At 49.0% G+C, this 17,327-nt stretch overlaps 7 protein-coding genes across 7 annotated transcripts; 4 read left to right on the top strand and 3 right to left on the bottom strand.

The window, feature by feature from the left end:
* Window positions 1-207: 207 nt before the first annotated feature.
* On the top strand, window positions 208-2,772 carry EDB91DRAFT_1058168 (phospholipase B; the record flags this gene model as incomplete). Its single annotated transcript, XM_041314135.1, has 9 exons — window positions 208-661; window positions 725-929; window positions 991-1,231; window positions 1,285-1,452; window positions 1,510-1,647; window positions 1,696-1,874; window positions 1,924-2,148; window positions 2,205-2,582; window positions 2,634-2,772. The coding sequence occupies 9 exons, from the start codon at window positions 208-210 to the stop codon at window positions 2,770-2,772; spliced, it is 2,127 nt and encodes a 708-aa protein (XP_041173865.1).
* Window positions 2,773-6,489: 3,717 nt separating this feature from the next.
* Window positions 6,490-7,688, bottom strand: EDB91DRAFT_680434 (uncharacterized protein). The gene has a single exon (XM_041328079.1). It carries the CDS (start codon window positions 7,312-7,314, stop codon window positions 6,682-6,684), a length of 633 nt encoding a protein of 210 aa, XP_041173864.1. The 5' UTR covers window positions 7,315-7,688; the 3' UTR covers window positions 6,490-6,681.
* EDB91DRAFT_1058257 (HAD-like domain-containing protein) lies at window positions 7,437-9,311 on the bottom strand (the record flags this gene model as incomplete). Its single annotated transcript, XM_041314142.1, has 5 exons — window positions 7,437-7,643; window positions 7,695-7,793; window positions 7,846-7,995; window positions 8,058-8,162; window positions 8,226-9,311. 5 exons carry the CDS (start codon window positions 9,309-9,311, stop codon window positions 7,437-7,439), a joined length of 1,647 nt encoding a protein of 548 aa, XP_041173863.1.
* A 520-nt stretch (window positions 9,312-9,831) lies between these two features.
* On the bottom strand, window positions 9,832-11,586 carry EDB91DRAFT_1152478 (uncharacterized protein). The gene is made up of 7 exons (XM_041319482.1): window positions 11,458-11,586; window positions 11,308-11,404; window positions 11,176-11,255; window positions 10,802-11,122; window positions 10,591-10,752; window positions 10,210-10,539; window positions 9,832-10,150 (listed from the first exon to the last, which is right to left on the bottom strand). Exons 1-7 carry the CDS (start codon window positions 11,497-11,499, stop codon window positions 10,028-10,030), a joined length of 1,155 nt encoding a protein of 384 aa, XP_041173862.1. The 5' UTR covers window positions 11,500-11,586; the 3' UTR covers window positions 9,832-10,027.
* Window positions 11,587-11,691: 105 nt separating this feature from the next.
* Window positions 11,692-13,977, top strand: EDB91DRAFT_1152477 (uncharacterized protein). The gene is made up of 4 exons (XM_041319481.1): window positions 11,692-12,132; window positions 12,239-12,441; window positions 12,491-13,452; window positions 13,506-13,977. The coding sequence occupies exons 1-4, from the start codon at window positions 11,797-11,799 to the stop codon at window positions 13,811-13,813; spliced, it is 1,809 nt and encodes a 602-aa protein (XP_041173861.1). The 5' UTR covers window positions 11,692-11,796; the 3' UTR covers window positions 13,814-13,977.
* A 167-nt stretch (window positions 13,978-14,144) lies between these two features.
* Window positions 14,145-15,434, top strand: EDB91DRAFT_1330282 (ADP-ribosylation factor family-domain-containing protein). Its single transcript, XM_041325346.1, has 7 exons — window positions 14,145-14,259; window positions 14,334-14,399; window positions 14,450-14,500; window positions 14,552-14,598; window positions 14,621-14,804; window positions 14,855-14,930; window positions 14,987-15,434. Exons 1-7 carry the CDS (start codon window positions 14,232-14,234, stop codon window positions 15,060-15,062), a joined length of 528 nt encoding a protein of 175 aa, XP_041173860.1. The 5' UTR covers window positions 14,145-14,231; the 3' UTR covers window positions 15,063-15,434.
* Window positions 15,435-15,601: 167 nt separating this feature from the next.
* EDB91DRAFT_1302852 (pyridoxal phosphate-dependent enzyme beta subunit) lies at window positions 15,602-17,136 on the top strand (the record flags this gene model as incomplete). The annotated part of the gene is made up of 6 exons (XM_041324998.1): window positions 15,602-15,706; window positions 15,771-15,901; window positions 15,963-16,077; window positions 16,130-16,529; window positions 16,593-16,784; window positions 16,843-17,136. The coding sequence occupies 6 exons, from the start codon at window positions 15,602-15,604 to the stop codon at window positions 16,977-16,979; spliced, it is 1,080 nt and encodes a 359-aa protein (XP_041173859.1). The 3' UTR covers window positions 16,980-17,136.
* Between the last annotated feature and the right edge of the window lie 191 nt (window positions 17,137-17,327).

The following is a 17,327-nucleotide window of genomic DNA, read 5'->3' as shown; positions in this document are numbered from 1 at the left end:
TTTTTATCCACCGTAGTAATATTCAATCGTCTTCGGGTAACCTTGGTCCTTGGTTGAGCCCAAGCGAAGGTTGTGTGCTGTGAATATCACCGTTTCAAGGACTAGGATACATATACTTAGTTCAACACAGCCGATCTGACACAGCTTACTTTAGATTTCGAATAACATTAACCTTGAGCTTGCTGCCCTGATGCAGCATTCACGTCCATGACTACTCCCGACCTATTCCTCCCTCTCCAGCTTGCTCTCCATATAATATTATCCTGTGTCCTCCGTGTCGCCGTTGCGCAGAACCCGGTCAATACGTATGCTCCAACAGTCAATGTGAACTGTCCGGAGACATCCTCGCTCGTGCGAATCTTTACACCACAAAGTCAGGTCTTAAACGCGTCAGAAGCAGACTACATTGCATCCAGGGAGTCCTATGTAATCTCAAACGCATGGTCCAACTGGCTTGGTAATGCGTCGGACATTGTCAGCAACCTGGAAACTTTACAGGGCAAATTTCCCAGAATTGGCATCGTCATCGGGGGCGAGGGATATCGTACAGCACAATATGGCGCAGGTGTATTGTCGGGATTAGATGGGAGAAATGATACTGCTAGAGAGAAGGGGACCGGGGGTCTGCTGCAGGTCGCATCTTACCTTTCAGCTTCATCTGGTAAGTGCTCCATCCAACCAACGCTCGCTGTAAGCTTTCATGATGTAACCAACGGTATCTTAGGCGGTTCATGGCTGCTCGGGTCACTTCTTATGAATGATTGGCCGTCACTCCAGGAACTGGTTTATGGGAATGGGGGTGATCTCTCATCATGGATGTTAGACCTTGACTTGATTGTGCCATCAGCGCCATCAGTCGACGATAGTAATAACCAGGCATATTGGGGCAGTGTCCTGGAGAGTGTTGAATCAAAAGCAAATAACGGAGTGTACGTTCCTTTATCAGACCATCACGCATACATTATCAAACTGACCTCTTTGCCACTTCAGTCCCACTAGCGTGACTGACCTATGGGGTCGGATGGTTTCATATCACTTCTTGAATGAAACAACGCGAGACAATTTCTATACCAATGACACCAGCCACGGCGCTGGTCAACTATGGTCCCAGATATCCCTCCTGCCGAATTTTCGGAGTAACACAATGCCATTCCCGATTGTAGCCGCTGACTCACGTCAAGCGGGCTCAGGGATAACTACGTCTGTGCCTCTAAATTCGACTGTTTATGAGGTAAGCACTTAACTTACGAGCGAAGGAACACATCTCGACCTAGAATCATGTAGATTACACCTTTTGAGTTTGGGTCATGGGATCCGGACCTTGCAGCGATGCTATCACTGCAATTTGCTGGAACGTATTTGACAAATGGTCTGCCGGCTAACGAATCGGCTTGCGTCACCGGTTTCGATCAAGCAAGCTTTGTTATGGGTACTAGCTCCAGTTTCTTCAACGTATGTCATGTTATTAATTGAGAGTTACTCCAGTCTCGACCTGACTTATTATTTCAGGCTGTCTTGAATGTTACTGACGGGAACTTCGGGTTCGATGCTAACAGCGAAGAGGAAAACGGCATGAATTTTCTTTTCAATCAGTTATCATCACATACACCGTCGTCCGATGTGAAGGATGCAGCTAATTGGCCTAACGTTCGTACTATCATTTCGATGCGAAACACCCACTTGACATATTTACAGCCATTTAAAGGGATCAATCCTGTGACATTTCAAGACTCGTCTTCAGACTGGCTTGAACTCCTCGACGGTGGTTCAAACCTCGAGAAAACTCCCCTCAGTAGCCTAATGGTTAAGGCTAGGGGACTGGATGTCGTAGTTGTCATAGACGGTAGTGCGGACGACTCGAATTACTGGCCAAAGTGAGCACCTGTTAGCAATGTGCAAGTAATTGGTACTAACTCCTGCCAGCGGTACATCACTGCTAACTACTTTCGAGCGTATATCATCAGTGCTCTCGTCTTCGCATCAACCGATGCCGCCCATACCTGGAACTGCCGCTCAATTTGTTTCTACAGGCGTCAATATGCGCCCAACGTTCTTTGGCTGCAATCTCACTGAGGGTCAACCAACCTACCCGATGATTATATACCTTCCTAATGCGCCTCCGCTGGACGGAAGCGCGCCAGCTACGAAGTACGCCGAGTATCTCGCATTCTCCAAAGATAATAAATTGTTAAATTGTTTTGCAGCACTGGCGACACACAATTTTCCTACACATCCATGTTCACAGCCGTGTTCATCAATCAAGCATTCTGGAATACCTTAGGTGGCTTCAAACCAAACACAACTTCTGCGGATCCGGATTGGGGCAAATGCTTGCAATGTGCCGCAATCGATCGCGCAGTTACCTCGCGCTCAGATTTCTGCTCACAATGCTTTACCCAGTATTGCTACGATCCAACCGATCCTCCAAGCAGCTCGGAACTCCCTGGCAGACAGTTTGCATTCGTGAACCCTGATCCGGGTGGTCTGACGAAGGTGGAAGAGTGGTTAGAGCGCAACAAGGGTGCATTAGCAGGTTGCATCGTTGCTGTCGTGGTGGCTATTGCAGGGATTGTTGGTTTTATGTGAGTGATCATACGACTAGCTTGACGTCGTGACTCAGTCATTTGACGTAGATTCTGGTGGCGGAAGCGGAGAGCACGCAAGTCTAGGTATTCTCGTGTCCACGAGCTCCGAGAGGACGACGAACCTTGGAGGTATTACGATAGTCACTCATTGGAATTGGAGATGCCGCGTCGAATGTCGATCTCATGACCCCCACGGTTTCAAATCTTCGGCTGTCATATTATAGTCGAGGCCATCACTGTATGTCTTGCGACATGCACTACATGCTCGGCTTCAAGCTTCATGTTGTATCACGGGACACTAAGTAGTTATTGTGCTGGACTCGGACTGCTGTAGTCATTATATACCCCTGAGTCGCGCTATTTGTTATGTATGGGCTCGGAATCAGTTGATCATTCCAGGAATGAACCAACTTGCAATGTACATGCTCGCATGAACTCCACAAGGTCGATATAATTATCAATACACACCGTCTTGCGCCTCATATCAGTTCATCCAACGGCGTTTCACCCTCGTTGTGTTGCTTGAGCGTGTCCAAATCTATTGACAGCCTTGTCGCTGTCCGACATTGTAATGAATAATTCATCCCCATCCATCCCTCCAGGAAAGAAGCCATGATGGCAGGAACTAATCAGCATATAGAGGAGGCAAGACGGATGCTCGCATGAAGTCCCCTCGCATGACACGATGCGTAGAGTTCGACTTGCCAAAGATCAATCAGTACTAGACTCAGGCTCCTTGATGTTCCGCGGGCTGGAATCTATTGATATACCAGGGGTGATGACGCCCGGCGGCAAGTCGTGCCTGATATAAGTATAGAGAATAAGTACAGAGATGAGTAAGTCCTTTGTATGATACCGTTAAGGTGGAGCGAAAGATATACCGAGAGGACTGATATTCACTGAGTAGTGATAGTGAATGTCTGTAATTGCGGTGAGTGAGAATTCTAAGCAGATCTTCGGGGGGCTCAATCAACAAGCTAGAAGATTTGGTTATTTGTGGGGAGAGAAACACGAACGGCGAATCTTCGAAGCAGAGCACTATTTGAGTGGGGGCGCACAGACCAGTGCCATTCTCGTTCCGAAGCACGAGAATGCGAATCTCCACAAGGACGCTTACAAAGTGGCATATACGTTCTTCTGCTCGAGTGAGTCGAATGTCTGTCCGCAACATCGCGCCCACCTGATTTGCTTGTCATCATCATCAGCCTGTGTCTAGCATGATTGCCGCTTAGCACTTACTAGTAGCTGACCGCGAGCGGCGACATTCCCCGCTTCTTCAGCACAGGCTCTACCGCTGTCACCTCAGTCCCGCATTAGTGCAATCAGGACCAGTGTCTATCATGCCCCATCATCCCAATGCATTGCACGCTCTCCTCACACCCTGAACTTCATCCAGATTCCACAGTCACTATATCCCTACAGGGGCCTCCTCTTGTCCAACCAAGTACTCATTCAGCCCACCACGCAGTCCATCTTCCATCCTCCGTATCGCTTGACATGGCATCATGCCTGGTAGCTTCCAAGGTCAATATATCAGACTCGAAGGTAGGCCACTCCATATGGTCTTCGTATTTGTTTCGTGATCATCAGTGCATCACCTCTATCCACAGTTATCAATGGAAACAATATCCAAGCCCCTTCCTTCCGTATACCCGCAGTGATTTACGTCTCCGTCAAAATCGGGAGACGCTGGAAATTAACTATCTGAGTTCATAGTATCATCCAACAGTGCTGTAGCATGGGGTGATACTCTAACCATGTAAAGCCTTCTACAAAGACTTGCGAACGTGATTCCAATACTTATCATCAGATTACAGATCACCATCAGATCCGTCAGCTAGTCATCAATGGAGATCAGGACGTCCTCTGAAATCAGTAGAATTCTTGGCCACGGGAAGTCATCAGAAAATTCGAAACATAATGGAAGGAATTGCTCGATCAAGGAGATGCACCTTTTGGTGAGTGATCTGCTTCTTATTCATGCACGTCCACTAACTTTTTGTAGACCTGTCCTTCCCACCCATGGGCCATTGATGAGATATCTGCCCTTCTCACACAGTGAAACAGTCGCCACGACGACGGGCGCACTCCAGGTACAGACCACACCACACGCGATTTTCAAAATACGTGAGGAGCAAGCCTACGAGTAGTGTCTCTCATCTGAATGGCGATGTAAACTACTTTCGGTAGGTTGCGGCCCAGTGTCCGGTCGGCCGTCCTAATCGTGCTGCCGCTGTCACCAACCTCGCGTGAGCCCCGCTTCAAAGTTATGTTCGCAAGGATATTCAATACATTGACTCTACGACCTCTTCATTGCGCGGCGCCCTTGCATTTGGTCCGCAGGGCCACCCTGATTATCCATTATCTCTATTTCATCACACCGAAGCGCTGAACTGGCGCTAACTCTACAGTGAACTACCGCCTTTCTATCCAGAGGGCACCTATCTTCGGAGCATCGCCACAGGGGCCAATGCTATAGATTATATGATCTACGAATGCAACGACCTTCCTACGGATATCTCTGATGCACCCATACGCCTGTGACGAGCCGTGCTCGAGCTGTGTCCTGCAGGCCACCAGGACCGTCCACAATCCCTGGATCCGCTGTCACCAGAACTCGGAACACGCTTTGACCAACATGACGATGTTGATGATGGTGACGAGAGCATACAACTTTGTCGTGACGCTGTTTCTCTGCCCCCAGGCACATCCTTCCCGTGATACGTACCTGAATAACTTGGTGTTCTCGCTCGGATGCCGTTTTGGTCATCAACATAATCTCAACCAGGCCATATCACTGTATGAAGAAGCACTGCGCCTGCCCTGTTGGGCACAAACTTTGTTACATATTGGACAACCTAGGGCGCGCCCTTCTCGACCGTTCCAACCAACACGGTGACATTAATGACGTCAATAACGCTATCTGCCCCTATCGCGAGGCGCTGTTGTTATGCCCACCTGGGCATACGAACCGTGACACCCCGCTTAATAACCTTACCCTCGCGCTCCAAGCCAGATATGAATTTCATGCCAACGAGGATCTTAATGAGGCCAACGATCTCACTTCCGGGCTGATCATTGACGCACCCCTGGGGTCAAGTCCGTGACCGCCGCGTTTGGGGTATGAGTGTTCCGGGCTACCTGGCTAAAAAGCTAGTTAATATTTCCCGAATCATTTTATCCTGAGGCCTGAACCCTGGTGATATTGTTTTGTGGCACGACTTTCAAACACACTGCTGTGCGCACCACGATGCATCAGTTCTATGTTGAGGGAGTGATACTACGTACTGTGAAGCTTGACTCGGAGTGAGATGTAGATCCGCATAAAACGGACACAAGCAACGAAAAACATTTTCATTTGTCAGTGTGATTTCGGTCCGCGATGTCGGTCGGGACTGTTGGAGGTTCGAGGAGCATTGGTTGGATCATCCTACCGTCGACGCGCAATTGCATGCACCCTTTCTATCATTTTCATGTTCTTCAATGATTGCATGTCGATCGTTGCTGGCAAATTGTTCAGATGACATCGAATTGTTTCAGCGAAGCTTTCGGTGCATCATCCATGTGTGCTACTACTTTAAGGCCATCAGATTCAAGTTACCTGGATAGACCATAGCTAATCATATGATTTCAGTATGCAGCTGCTACGTGCCTTGTGGTAGATTCTAGGCATTTTTATCCTAGAGCGTCGGAAAATGCATGGTGACAGCGCTTCTTGTGTGATCTTCATTGCCCTCTCAGCAGGTAGACGGGAGACACAACAATCGCTGTCACAAGGATCCACGTAACGCATTTTGCTCTTGCTCGACTGCCTTCGTCCAAACTCGTAGGGAGGTTGACCGACTGAAACTCCAACTGCCCAAACACGACGCGTCGCGAGTCCTCACGTGATAAAAACCAGTCGCGTCCACACATGACAGAGCTGAGAAAAATATAACATATAAGAGAGAAATAGTCGTGAATATGCAACATCATCATAGTAGTTCGTCAGGAAATCGTGATTTTGTGTGTAAAGAAGATAGAGGAGAAATGGAAGGAAGGGGAAAGGAAGGAAAGTGGTGCGTCGCCGAGTGCAATAAAAATTCAATAAAACAGGTCAAGGAAGGAAAATGCTACAGCGACGCAGGTAAAAAATGGGATGTATCGCAATGATTACTTTTGACTGCAAGATGGAGATTGTCAATGACGGTCGACGTATGAATGCATTCAGGAATGGGAGAAAAACTGTCTGGGGATGGTCAGATATATAGTCGAGGGCTAAGTACAACGAAACGACGTACCATGAAGGCATACGACCATACCGCAGTGGAATGGATGGAAAGAATGCGAGGAATGTACGAGTGGCTACTCGTGTAGAGTCAGCTACACTGGAACAAGAAGAATAGAGGGAGGTAGTAATGTCAAATTGTAACGCAGATGCCATTACGTAAAAAGAAAAGAGTTTCGATGCGAAAACATATGTGGAGTGAGATGAGAGACAAGGGTATATCGTCATCAAAAGTCGGGCCAAATACATTTGAGCGTCGAGAGCCATGTTAGATATGTAGGGTATATTGGGCATGGGGAAGCGTAAAAGATGCAGAATGGGTAAGGTCATGTTGAGCGCAATGCGGAGAGGGTGGAAGAAATAGAGATCGCATAATCGGCCAGAGGCGCCATCGAGAAGCAAAGAAGGATGCGACAGACTTGTGGGGTAGCGCACAACATTGGGGAATGACGTGCGTTGCATTGACCTATAATGAAAAACAGGAGAGCTTGACCAGCATCACAACACTCAGAGAATTTGTGCTCGCGAGCCTATTGCTCTCCTGTAATGCCCCTCTTCTTCGTATCCCATGTACCCACTACCCCCTACAGACCACCATCCAAGACGCCCCGAACATCTCTCACTTCCGCAAGGTCCGCAAGGAAAGGACAAAGGTCGGTGAGCTCCGTGTCATGTGGGTCATTGAACCACGATGACACAGGGACCGCATTGTTGGGGTGGAAAATATATGATGCTGGAGAGTTGTCCAGAATAATGGTATCTGCAATAGGACGACCCAATTGGGAAAGATCCTACATAGAGCAAGTTAGCGACGAAATGAACAGGAAAGATGATTTCATTACCTTGACGTAGTTCCCCTTGTGATTATAGCAACTCTCTCTGAATAGTCGATGCGACACCACTTGATGAATGTCCAGCTTATCTAGAACTGGGTCCGCATACTGCGCATGATGAAAATTAGCGAATATCGAGGGATATAGAAATAACTCTAACCTTGCTCAAGCTAGCGGTAAATACCACCACCTCGTAAATTTCGCCCATCTTCTTCAGGAAATTGTCTACCCCCGGGCGCTTAATGACGTACACATTGTGCCAATGGTACTCAATTTCCACCGGCACGACGTAATCAGCGTGTTGAATAGACTGTTGAGCGGCCGAAACAATGAGTCAGAAGCGGCATCAGAGCGAGAAGCCGAAAAATTCACCTTAAAACTACTATGGACTAGGGTCTCATCCAAGTCGAGAACTAGACATTTGCGCCCCACGTGTTGGGGTGCTATTGGGGGCAAAAGTGGACGAAGTTCACCATCCTGATTGTGAAATAGCATTAGTAATTAGCGATATCGACGGAGATGATCTTAAAAAAGACTCACAGGCCCTATGGGAATACCTGCACCTCCGTTGAGAATTAGAGCATCTTCGTCATCTTCCTCCATCGGTTCTACTTCTTCCACTTCGGGCTCCTCCGATTCTCCGTGACCCTCTTCGTCAGTGAAACTGCCTTCGGAATCTGTTGCTGTACGTGAGGTGTCTCCAGCATGTGATGGGATACTCCCAGATGGTGTGTGCGATACATCTGCAGGAGATGACGGTGAGGGCGAGAATAGGTCTACCCCAGTCGATCCTGGAGGTTGAACTGCTCCGCTGGTCACCCCCTCTGTCTCGGCTATTGGTAGGAGGGCTTTGGTTGGTGTGGGGGGGACGATGATTTCAACTTCTGCGGGGTTGGTTTGCGATGAGGAAGGGGGCATCTCTACCACGAGAGTCGGCTTTTCCCGTTCCTGCTCCTTGGCTTCAACCTGCTTTTCGCCGGCGACACTGGTTTCGGCTGCGGGCGCTGAGGCACCATTGACCGCGTCAGTGGCCTTGTGTCGCGTGACGTCGTCAACATCGACCTCAATCACATGCGTACGATCGCTGGGAGCGACGCATGGCACAAGTTTGCGCACGAGTTTAGCTATGAATGATTCCTTCTTCTGAGAACCTCCCGTGGACTTAGTCTCGTCTCTGGAATGGTTGTTGGAAGTAGTCTTTTCTCGTGCAGAGCTAGAAGACGCAGTCGAAGACTTAGTGGTCTTGGACGCAGGTTTAGCTTTCCTGGAAAAGCGGCGAGTGGTGCTAGATGTAGCGCTGGTAGAATTCGGCTGTGTCAGCGTTGTTGTAGCTAGGGAGCCCTTGTCCTTGTCTTTCTCCTTGTCCTTGTCTTTCTCCTTGTCGTTAGACTTTACGTTTTCGCGTTCCGCTGGCGAAACGAAGGTTGAAACGGTGTTAGAAGGGTTTGGGTTGACATCCTTGTCCGCTTCCGAGGAGGATGTGGGGGAGAGGTCGTGCGCTTGCGCACTAGTGTCTACGACTGCAGAGCCATTCCCGATGGCTGGCGTCTGAGAAACGTTGTGAGACGCCTGCTCGCGCGTCTGAACGTCCTTGTCGTCCGCTGGTGGCGGGTCTTGAGATGCCATGGGATGGAGAATTGAACAAGCTGAAAAAAATAAAAGGTCAGTTTTGGAGTCAAATAAGAGTAATAATGCTTGCGGTATTGAAAAAGCTTTTGGGTATGCTGGGGAAAGGAAGAAGAGAGAAAGGATGAAGGACGAGGCGAGGGAGAAGACGGCCAAGCAACACACCACAACAACATGCGGCTACTGACTTGCTTGTACGTTATCCAGGTTCACACGCGGCCCAACGCACGCATAAAAACAATGTATATAGTACGACAATAGCATATCTAAGACGTGGCATTGAGATAGACATATGTTACTTGGATGACTCCAACTTGAAGGTAAGCTAAGTAGTATCTCGAGGATGAGTACTAGTCTTGACGCGTGACGGGAATGGCCGTGGCCCGTGTCACTGTCGTGACGACTCTCGAGATCTTCAGGGCTAGGGCACCTCGAGTTCTCTGCTCATCAATTTTACATACGAGAAACGCCTGCTCTCATAGGTGCCCTTGACTTTGAACAGCGTGGCTTAATCATGCTGATCACCCCGGGGCCCGAACAAATCAAATCTCTCGCTAGTCAACCAGCTGAATCTAGACCTCATCATATAGTGTTTTTCATTTTGATGCAGGGTCTTACATGCGTCCATCCAGTCGTAACTTACTTAGGTAGCTTGAGTCGCCCTCGAGTACATGAATTATAACAATGCAAAGAACTCCTCAAACGCACAGAGACCATCATTGATCCTCCTCGTCATCAAACCCGGTCTCAAACAGATAGTTGGCTGCGAGTTCCTCGTTCTTATCGCACGCCAAATATGCCTCGGCAGCTTTCTGACGCGAGAACCCTAAAGCCTCCAACTACAGCCACGCCAAAAAAAAATTGAGTGCAAGTTCAGGATGGGTGTGGACGAACTTACCCGACCAATCGCAGCCTGCTCCTCCGGCGTAACATGTATTACCTGCGTGCCAGGTGGTATAGCACCATCGCCTTCATCGTCAGGCCCATTGAGCAATTGCATCAAAGCTTCAGGGTGGCTCTCAAATAGCTGTCCAAGGTGGGGATTTTGCTCCATAATTTGCTGAACCAATGGGGCGAGGAGATTTGGATTAGTCTGGACCAGCTGGCGCAATTGCTGAAACTGGGGGTGGTTTCGGAGAGCCTCAATATCAATATCGCCAGCTCCAACTCCCGCACCAGTCGCTGCTGTACCTCTGCCACCAGGCTGTTGTTGCTGTTGTTGCGCAAGCTGCACGTGCGTTGATGAAAATCCAATTCAAAAACAAATTAGGATACTTACTTGGAACAAATTCTGGGGTTGGCCAGCTGGGGCAACTGGGACCGGTTGGGCCGCAAGTGCGGCGGGAGTGGGTGCGGCGGGAGCTGCAGCTGCAGCACTCCCCGTCTGTGCTGGTTGTGCAGCAGGACCTGCTGCCTCGTGCATGAGATGCGCAGGGATGCCCTGTGATTTTAATCATTAAGAGACAATGAAACGAGTGATTTCAAACTACCGTCATCAAGTATTCGACGGCACGATCAGGGTTATTAAAACTGGCTCTCAGCGCGCGAATGACTTGTTCGCGTTCGAAGCCCATCTCAATCATATTATTGATTGTCGACTGGAGCGCTTCTCCAGTCAAAAAGCTGCCGTCAGCTGTTACAGGTCCCGGTGCGGGGGCAGTAGAAGGGGCAACAGGTGCTGGCGCTGAAGGAACTGGCGCTGGCGCTGAAATCTGAGGTGCTACTGGTGCAGGGGCGGGTGCAGCGTTCACTGGCTGTGGCGTCGACGTTGAGGCAGTCGCCGCGGGAGGTTGAGCTGGTGTAGGTTTAGACTGAAGATCACGGTGAACTTTAGCGTCCTAGACAGATGCAAACCAATGCAAACCTTTGATACCATCAATACCAAAAAGTCCTTTTCCTTGATCTCGCACGATTCAACTGTCTTGTCGTCCGAAAGAATCTTGCCTGTGATACTAAATGAACACTGTGATTTGGCGAAATGACTGTATGACTATACCGGAAAATATGAGCTTCTGGCTCTCTACAGAATGACCCTGTGCATTTGATATCTTCTGCTTCAAATCTGCGATGGTTTCTGACCCCTCAGCGTCGAGCTGTTACTCATATATGGGATTAATTGTAGACGGTAGGAGGTGAAGTTACGCACCTGGAACATCTTCTGCTGGAGCGTCTTTATCGTCAACTTCATGATGGGTAATAATCCGATACAACTACGATTAGGATGGAGCTTGTCGATGTCTCACCGATGGTGATGGCTACAGCTTCAAGGGCGGACTGACGCGTTTTAATCTTGTCACCCGTCTGTGACTATAGATTGTCACGGTGTTATGTCACAGGAGGGGTTGGGGTCCTTGCCGGTTAGCTACCGCTGTAACTCAGCAAGGCTTGCACGGAGCCAGGAGGCAACACATAATAAGCCTAGGCTGCCAGCGCCCAGCTGCCTGCAGGCTTATTTTCTATTCACTGCCTCCAACTGTGAGTCACCATGGAACCAGAACCAGGCGATGATTATCTGCGCAGAATTGCGACATTCATCAGAAACAATGACAAGGGCCTCGCAGAAGCTGGTTTCGTCCGACGAAGGCGTATACAGCGTCGGCATTCTACTAATAATACTTCTGTCTTCAATCTCGCTGGTTGGTTTTCTTATGACTCTACGGCACAATCACCTGCTCCTCCGAAACCTGTCACATTCGCTATCGATGCGCACAGGCTGTTCTATGTCCTTATGCGCTTGGAGGCGCTCGGAATTGACATTGGATCATTAGATGTGAGGGTCGACAACCCCTCAAAGCCAATGCACTATACGCACATTGACATTGTACCCTAATTCCGACAAATCCGACACGCTGTCTCTCGCCTCTTTTCGCTCATCGCTTTCAGCCGTATCTGGGTTGTCGCTTGGAGTAGGGTGGTGGGGAAGACAGGAACCCCAAAGCATTGATGCGGAGCTCAAGTATATTTACAGCTCTTTTACAAAGCTTCCTGCACTTTCCATTAGGGCACCAGGTCCTAAAGTCATCGCCGAGCTTGCAGATGAACCACCCAATCAGAACGCACTCCCACTTGATGCGTTCAAGAATCTTCAGACCCTGGAGTGCGTCGACATAGATCCACGGACATTGCTTGGGTGGGATAGGCTGGCAGAAAGCCTACGGAGTCCTGACAGTTCAGCGCAGTGGCCTGGAGGACGTCACTGATATCTTCATTGGTGCCGTGTTGGACGATCAAGCTCGGAGAGATGGCACCACGAGCGACCTAAGAAGCAGACACATACTCCGTAGACAACGCTCCTTCCAGAGTACTCGCCTGCCTGAGTCTGTTCCCGAGGACGATGAAGACGACTTGACGCCTCCCGTGCCTTCACCTGCTGCTCCACTCTCGCCCTATAAATGGTCATTATTGAAACACTTGTCGCTGGCGGATAATGCTCTCACTTTTCTTCCCACCGACCCATTACCATACCTCACTTCCCTCACCCATCTCGACCTGTCGTCTAACCTTCTTGTGTCTGTCCCCCATGGTATTGCCACGCTCCACAACCTCGTCTCCCTAAACCTCTCCGATAACATGATTGATTCAGTCCTTGGTATTTACACCCATCTTGGTCAAGTTCTTAACATCAATCTCTCCCGCAATCGCCTCGAATCTATCTGTGGCTTAGAGCGTCTTATGGCGCTGGAGCGCGTCGACTTACGCTCCAACCACATAGAGGAGAGTGCTGAAATTGGACGGTTAGCAACACTACCCAACATTGTGGAGGTCTGGATTGAGGGAAACCCGCTCACCGAGTACGAGGACAATTACCGCACCACATGCTTTGAGCTTTTCTGGAAGGAGGACAAGAACATCAGGCTTGATGGGTCATCACCAGGATTTTATGAGAAGCGGTCTCTCACTACACTGCCCGACCAGCCGTTATCAGCGAACCCCGTCGAGACTCTCCCCTCTCCACCCGTTGCACCAGTAGGCAGTCCGAAGGTGCCTTCTTCAACGGGGACACATAATGTTATGGGTACTCCGCTATCGGCCCCCTCGTCACCCTCCAGTGGTTCTCCTCTGCTAACAGGTGCTGTTGCGAGAAAGGCGAGAAAGCGCAAGGTCAAGCGCATCGTTGACCTGACCCCAATGGATGGAACAGGTAAGGGGCATTCTTCAACATTTGCCATTCACCTGATTAACACGTGCTTTTAGATGGACAGTCTTGTTCCTCCAATAAAGCAACAGCAGGGGTCTCTGTTCGCCCTTCGAGCCTGCTGCGCCAACCACCTGCCAGCGTTCGTATACCACGCCCACATGCGACGAATGGCAAGTTGGGACATCGAAGAGTGAGCACGGTGTTTGAGCCACCAGATGAGGGCCAGAGTCAGAGTCAGAGTCAGATACGGGATGCAGAGCTCTATCGAGCGCGGATGCAAGCTCTACGCTCTGACATGGGAGATGGGTGGTTGAAGGTATTCAGCCAGAGTCAGACGCCATCACCGAGAGTTGCTGCGGGTTAGACCTTCAGGCGCTTCATAGGTATTCCTGTCATGCTGGTGATTTAGTAGGATATACCCATCTTGACCGCATGTATTCATCCTGGACCATTTGCATTGTACTTCCGCTTCATATCGCTAATAATATTGTTACACGGGTCGTGGTCGCATCATATTTAAAGTTCTTCCAGTGATTTCCGGGCAGGAAGCACGATTGAACAAGAAATATCCAGTGTCTTTATCAGAAACGCCTTTTCATTTCATCACTCGAAGCGGAGAAGCACTGCAATGAGGTGTTCGGGGTCCAAAATGGCGTGTGTTTACTTCTAGCGTTCTTTGGAGCGTTCCTTTTCGTAGCTTGCCTACTTCAGTCTCTCAATACCATTACTTGTGGCACTAAACCCGCCTCTGTCGCTCCTTACCTTCGAATCTATATATCATCATGGGAGCTAACTTGTCAAAGGCGCTCGGTGAGTGTTTCGTGCTGGGCGTCGTCGAAATGCCGTCTATCGTGTGTAATTTCACTGAACGGCATGTCTTACAGGCAGATTGTTCGGCAACAAGGAGATGAGGTTGCTGATGCTTGGTCTTGATGCCGCAGGGAAGACAAGTGAGCTGACTTCGTTGTTGTTCTCTTGCTGTGCTGAACGTTTGCCACAGCTATTCTTTATAAACTCAAATTGAACCAGTCTGTGACAACCATACCTACGGGTGAGTATTCATGCGCTATGACCAATTTGAAAACTCATGGTAGACGTGTAGTCGGTTTCAACGTGGAAACCGTTACCTACAAGAATGTGAAGTTCAATGTCTGGGATGTCGGAGGCCAAGACAAGATTCGACCGCTTGTGGAGACACTACTACACAGGTACCCAAGGGCTTGTGTTCGTCGTCGACAGCCAAGACCGAGAGAGAATCGATGAAGCAAAGCAGGAGTTGCATCGCATATTGAGCGACAGGGAAATGAAGGAATGTCTATTGCTCGTGTTTTCGAACAAACAGGATCTTCCAGGAGGTATAGCGAGTCATTCTACACTTTTAGATAAGAGCTCATATGTTCTCAAGCTATGTCACCCGCCGAGGTGACTGAAAAGTTGGGTCTCCACCGCATGCGGGATCGTTCTTGGTATGTTCACCCAAGGTCAGTATTCCGTTCACTCCAGGAAAATAGTATTTTACTTACTCTATGTGCTGCAGTTGTGCCACGACGGGTGAAGGACTGTTCGAGGGCCTCCAATGGTTGAACCAGAACGTGAAGAAACGCCAACCATGAACGATGCAGCAGAACGCGCAAGACTAGTGATACCCTCGTCCGTACCGCCCTATCTCGATACAACTCGGTCTTCGTCTCGTTGACACCCACGTTATGCTCTCTCTTATGGCCTGCACGACTCTGCATGTATGACAGACTACCCCTTATATGTCTGAGCTGTCTTCTTCCTTTTTTCTTCTTCTTTTTCCTTGCTCGTGGGTACTAGATACATCTGAGCACTTTTTCTGTTTTTCTTGATGTCTTTATCTCTGCATCTTAATGGATGGTTTTGCTCCTTGATGTGACGATACGTTCTTCATACATGGTTATTACCGTATAATTCGCTTTCGGAGATAGCTCAATACAATGAGCAATGAGGATGATCGGTGATATATTTGGATTGAGGTTTGCCGAGTGAGTTCCCAGCAGGTACATGATGACCTCTAAATGTCGTGCTTGCTCCAGGTTTGCCCCAAGCTCGCTCCGACGGGCGCAAGTTCATGACTTAAATTTGCCCTGTTCTCCAGCTCTTGCATAATATTTTCTTGCTTTGAATTACCATGCTATCAGTTTTACGACGGACTCTTGTCCAACAAACTAGAGGATTTGCTACAAGCAACATCGCTGTTGCTGGCTTCACCGGTGCAGTGGGAAACACACCATTGGTGAGGAGGTCCGCCCGTGTGAAGGCACTTATATGCATCTCTGACGACGACTATACATGTTCAGATTTATCTTAAGACACTCTCGGAGCAGACGGGATGCAAGATATACGGGAAGGCTGAATTCCAAAACCCTGGAGGAAGCATTAAAGACCGTGCTGCTGTTGGCATAGTCCTGGACGCGGAGGAGAAGGGTCGGTGAGTGGGAGTAACATGCGTCATGACACACCAAGTGCTAACAGTCGAATTATGTACGCAGCATACAACCTGGTGGAACCGTTGTTGAGGGTACTGCAGGTAACACCGGTATTGGTCTTGCCCATGTCTGCAGAGCCAGAGGCTACAAGTGTGTTATATTCATGCCCAACACTCAAGTGAAGACAATTATCTGGCTATTGTTTTCTTTGCTGACGATTTCGTACCCAGAGCCAAGAAAAGATTGACCTTCTGCAAATGCTCGGCGCCGAAGTGCACCCAGTAGCCGCAGTCCCCTACGAGAACCCGCTGAACTATAACCACCAGGCGAAGGAGTACGCCAACAAGCTCGAGAATGCTATATGGACAGACCAATTCGATAATACCGCCAATGCATACGCGCACTATATCTCTACCGGGCCGGAAATCTGGGAACAGACGCAGGGTGAGATCGACGGTTTCGTTTGCGCGACCGGTACAGGTGGTACTCTGGCTGGTGTTGGCAAGTATCTGAAGGAGAAGAGCGCCAAGACGCAGATATGGCTCGCCGACCCACCCGGCAGTGTCTTGTATAAATACATCTCTTCTGGTGGAAAGCTCGTCGATCGTTCCGGAAGTTCTATCACAGAAGGTTGTACTTTTCCCGTCTACCACAAATCCTAACGGCTGAACGTTTTATTCCACATCTACACAGGTATCGGTCAGGGCCGTGTCACAAATAACTTGGGCACTTTTATCAATGACCTGTCGGGAGCGCTGCATATACCAGACGAGAAGTCAATATCTATGATATACCAGCTTCTTGATACCGAAGGCTTGTACCTAGGCGCTTCCTCAGCACTGAACGTGGTTGCAGCTGTGGAACTCGCACAAAAGCTAGGCAAGGGTAAGCGCGCCATCAATACCATTTCAATGCCCAAGCCAAAGCTCAATTCATCTATCAGGCTCCACAGTTGTAACTGTACTGTGCGACGGCGCATACCGATACCAGAGCCGTTTATTCTCCAAGAAATGGCTAGAGTCGAAGAAGCTAGCAGATGCTATACCAGACAGTCTGAGGAAGTACGCAGTTCTAGATTGATGTTGATCATTGATGTTGCATTAATCTACTGTGCTGTTCGATCTTGTCTCCCCTCTGGGAATGTCGAGGCTGAGATAGTCGTATTTTGAAAGATTGCCAACCGCCTCGTTGACGATCTTCTGAACTCTGAATATCCATCAATTTAAAAGGACAGCGGCGTTTCGATCAAGTTGTTAGTACCTGGCAAGGAGCATCCTATGTGTAGTCTTCCTTCTCCAGCGATGTTTGACTCGTTGACGTGATTCCTTGGCGAGTCATCATCTCCTGTGTCTGATATGTGAACCGCCACCTCATCATGTTGATTTCTTCAAGCGAGAGCCACTTCGTCTATTTCATCGTCAAATAAAC

Source organism: Suillus paluster (genome assembly GCF_016628075.1).
Source record: "Suillus paluster strain FC165 chromosome Unknown EDB91scaffold_59, whole genome shotgun sequence".
Taxonomy (NCBI): Eukaryota; Fungi; Basidiomycota; class Agaricomycetes; order Boletales; family Suillaceae; genus Suillus; species Suillus paluster.
Note: the sequence above shows the minus strand (reverse complement) of the source record. Positions and strands in the feature narration are given on the sequence as shown.

Excerpts from the sequence above, each read along its gene's own strand:
- EDB91DRAFT_1152477 (XM_041319481.1), top strand. The coding sequence starts at position 11,797 with ATGGAACCAGAACCAGGCGATGATTATCTGCGCAGAATTGCGACATTC. Across the intron at positions 12,442-12,490 it reads GATCCACGGACATTGCTTGG|TGGCCTGGAGGACGTCACTG; the intron begins GTGGGATAGGCT and ends AGTTCAGCGCAG. Across the intron at positions 13,453-13,505 it reads GACCCCAATGGATGGAACAG|ATGGACAGTCTTGTTCCTCC; the intron begins GTAAGGGGCATT and ends ACGTGCTTTTAG.
- EDB91DRAFT_1152478 (XM_041319482.1), bottom strand. The coding sequence starts at position 11,499 with ATGAAGTTGACGATAAAGACGCTCCAGCAGAAGATGTTCCAG. Across the intron at positions 11,123-11,175 it reads TGGTATTGATGGTATCAAAG|TCTAAACCTACACCAGCTCA; the intron begins GTTTGCATTGGT and ends CGTGATCTTCAG. Across the intron at positions 10,540-10,590 it reads AACCCCAGAATTTGTTCCAA|CTTGCGCAACAACAGCAACA; the intron begins GTAAGTATCCTA and ends ACGCACGTGCAG.
- EDB91DRAFT_1330282 (XM_041325346.1), top strand. The coding sequence starts at position 14,232 with ATGGGAGCTAACTTGTCAAAGGCGCTCG. Across the intron at positions 14,260-14,333 it reads TAACTTGTCAAAGGCGCTCG|GCAGATTGTTCGGCAACAAG; the intron begins GTGAGTGTTTCG and ends CATGTCTTACAG. Across the intron at positions 14,501-14,551 it reads TGTGACAACCATACCTACGG|TCGGTTTCAACGTGGAAACC; the intron begins GTGAGTATTCAT and ends GTAGACGTGTAG.
- EDB91DRAFT_680434 (XM_041328079.1), bottom strand. The coding sequence starts at position 7,314 with ATGCAACGCACGTCATTCCCCAATGTTGTGCGCTACCCCACAAGTCTG.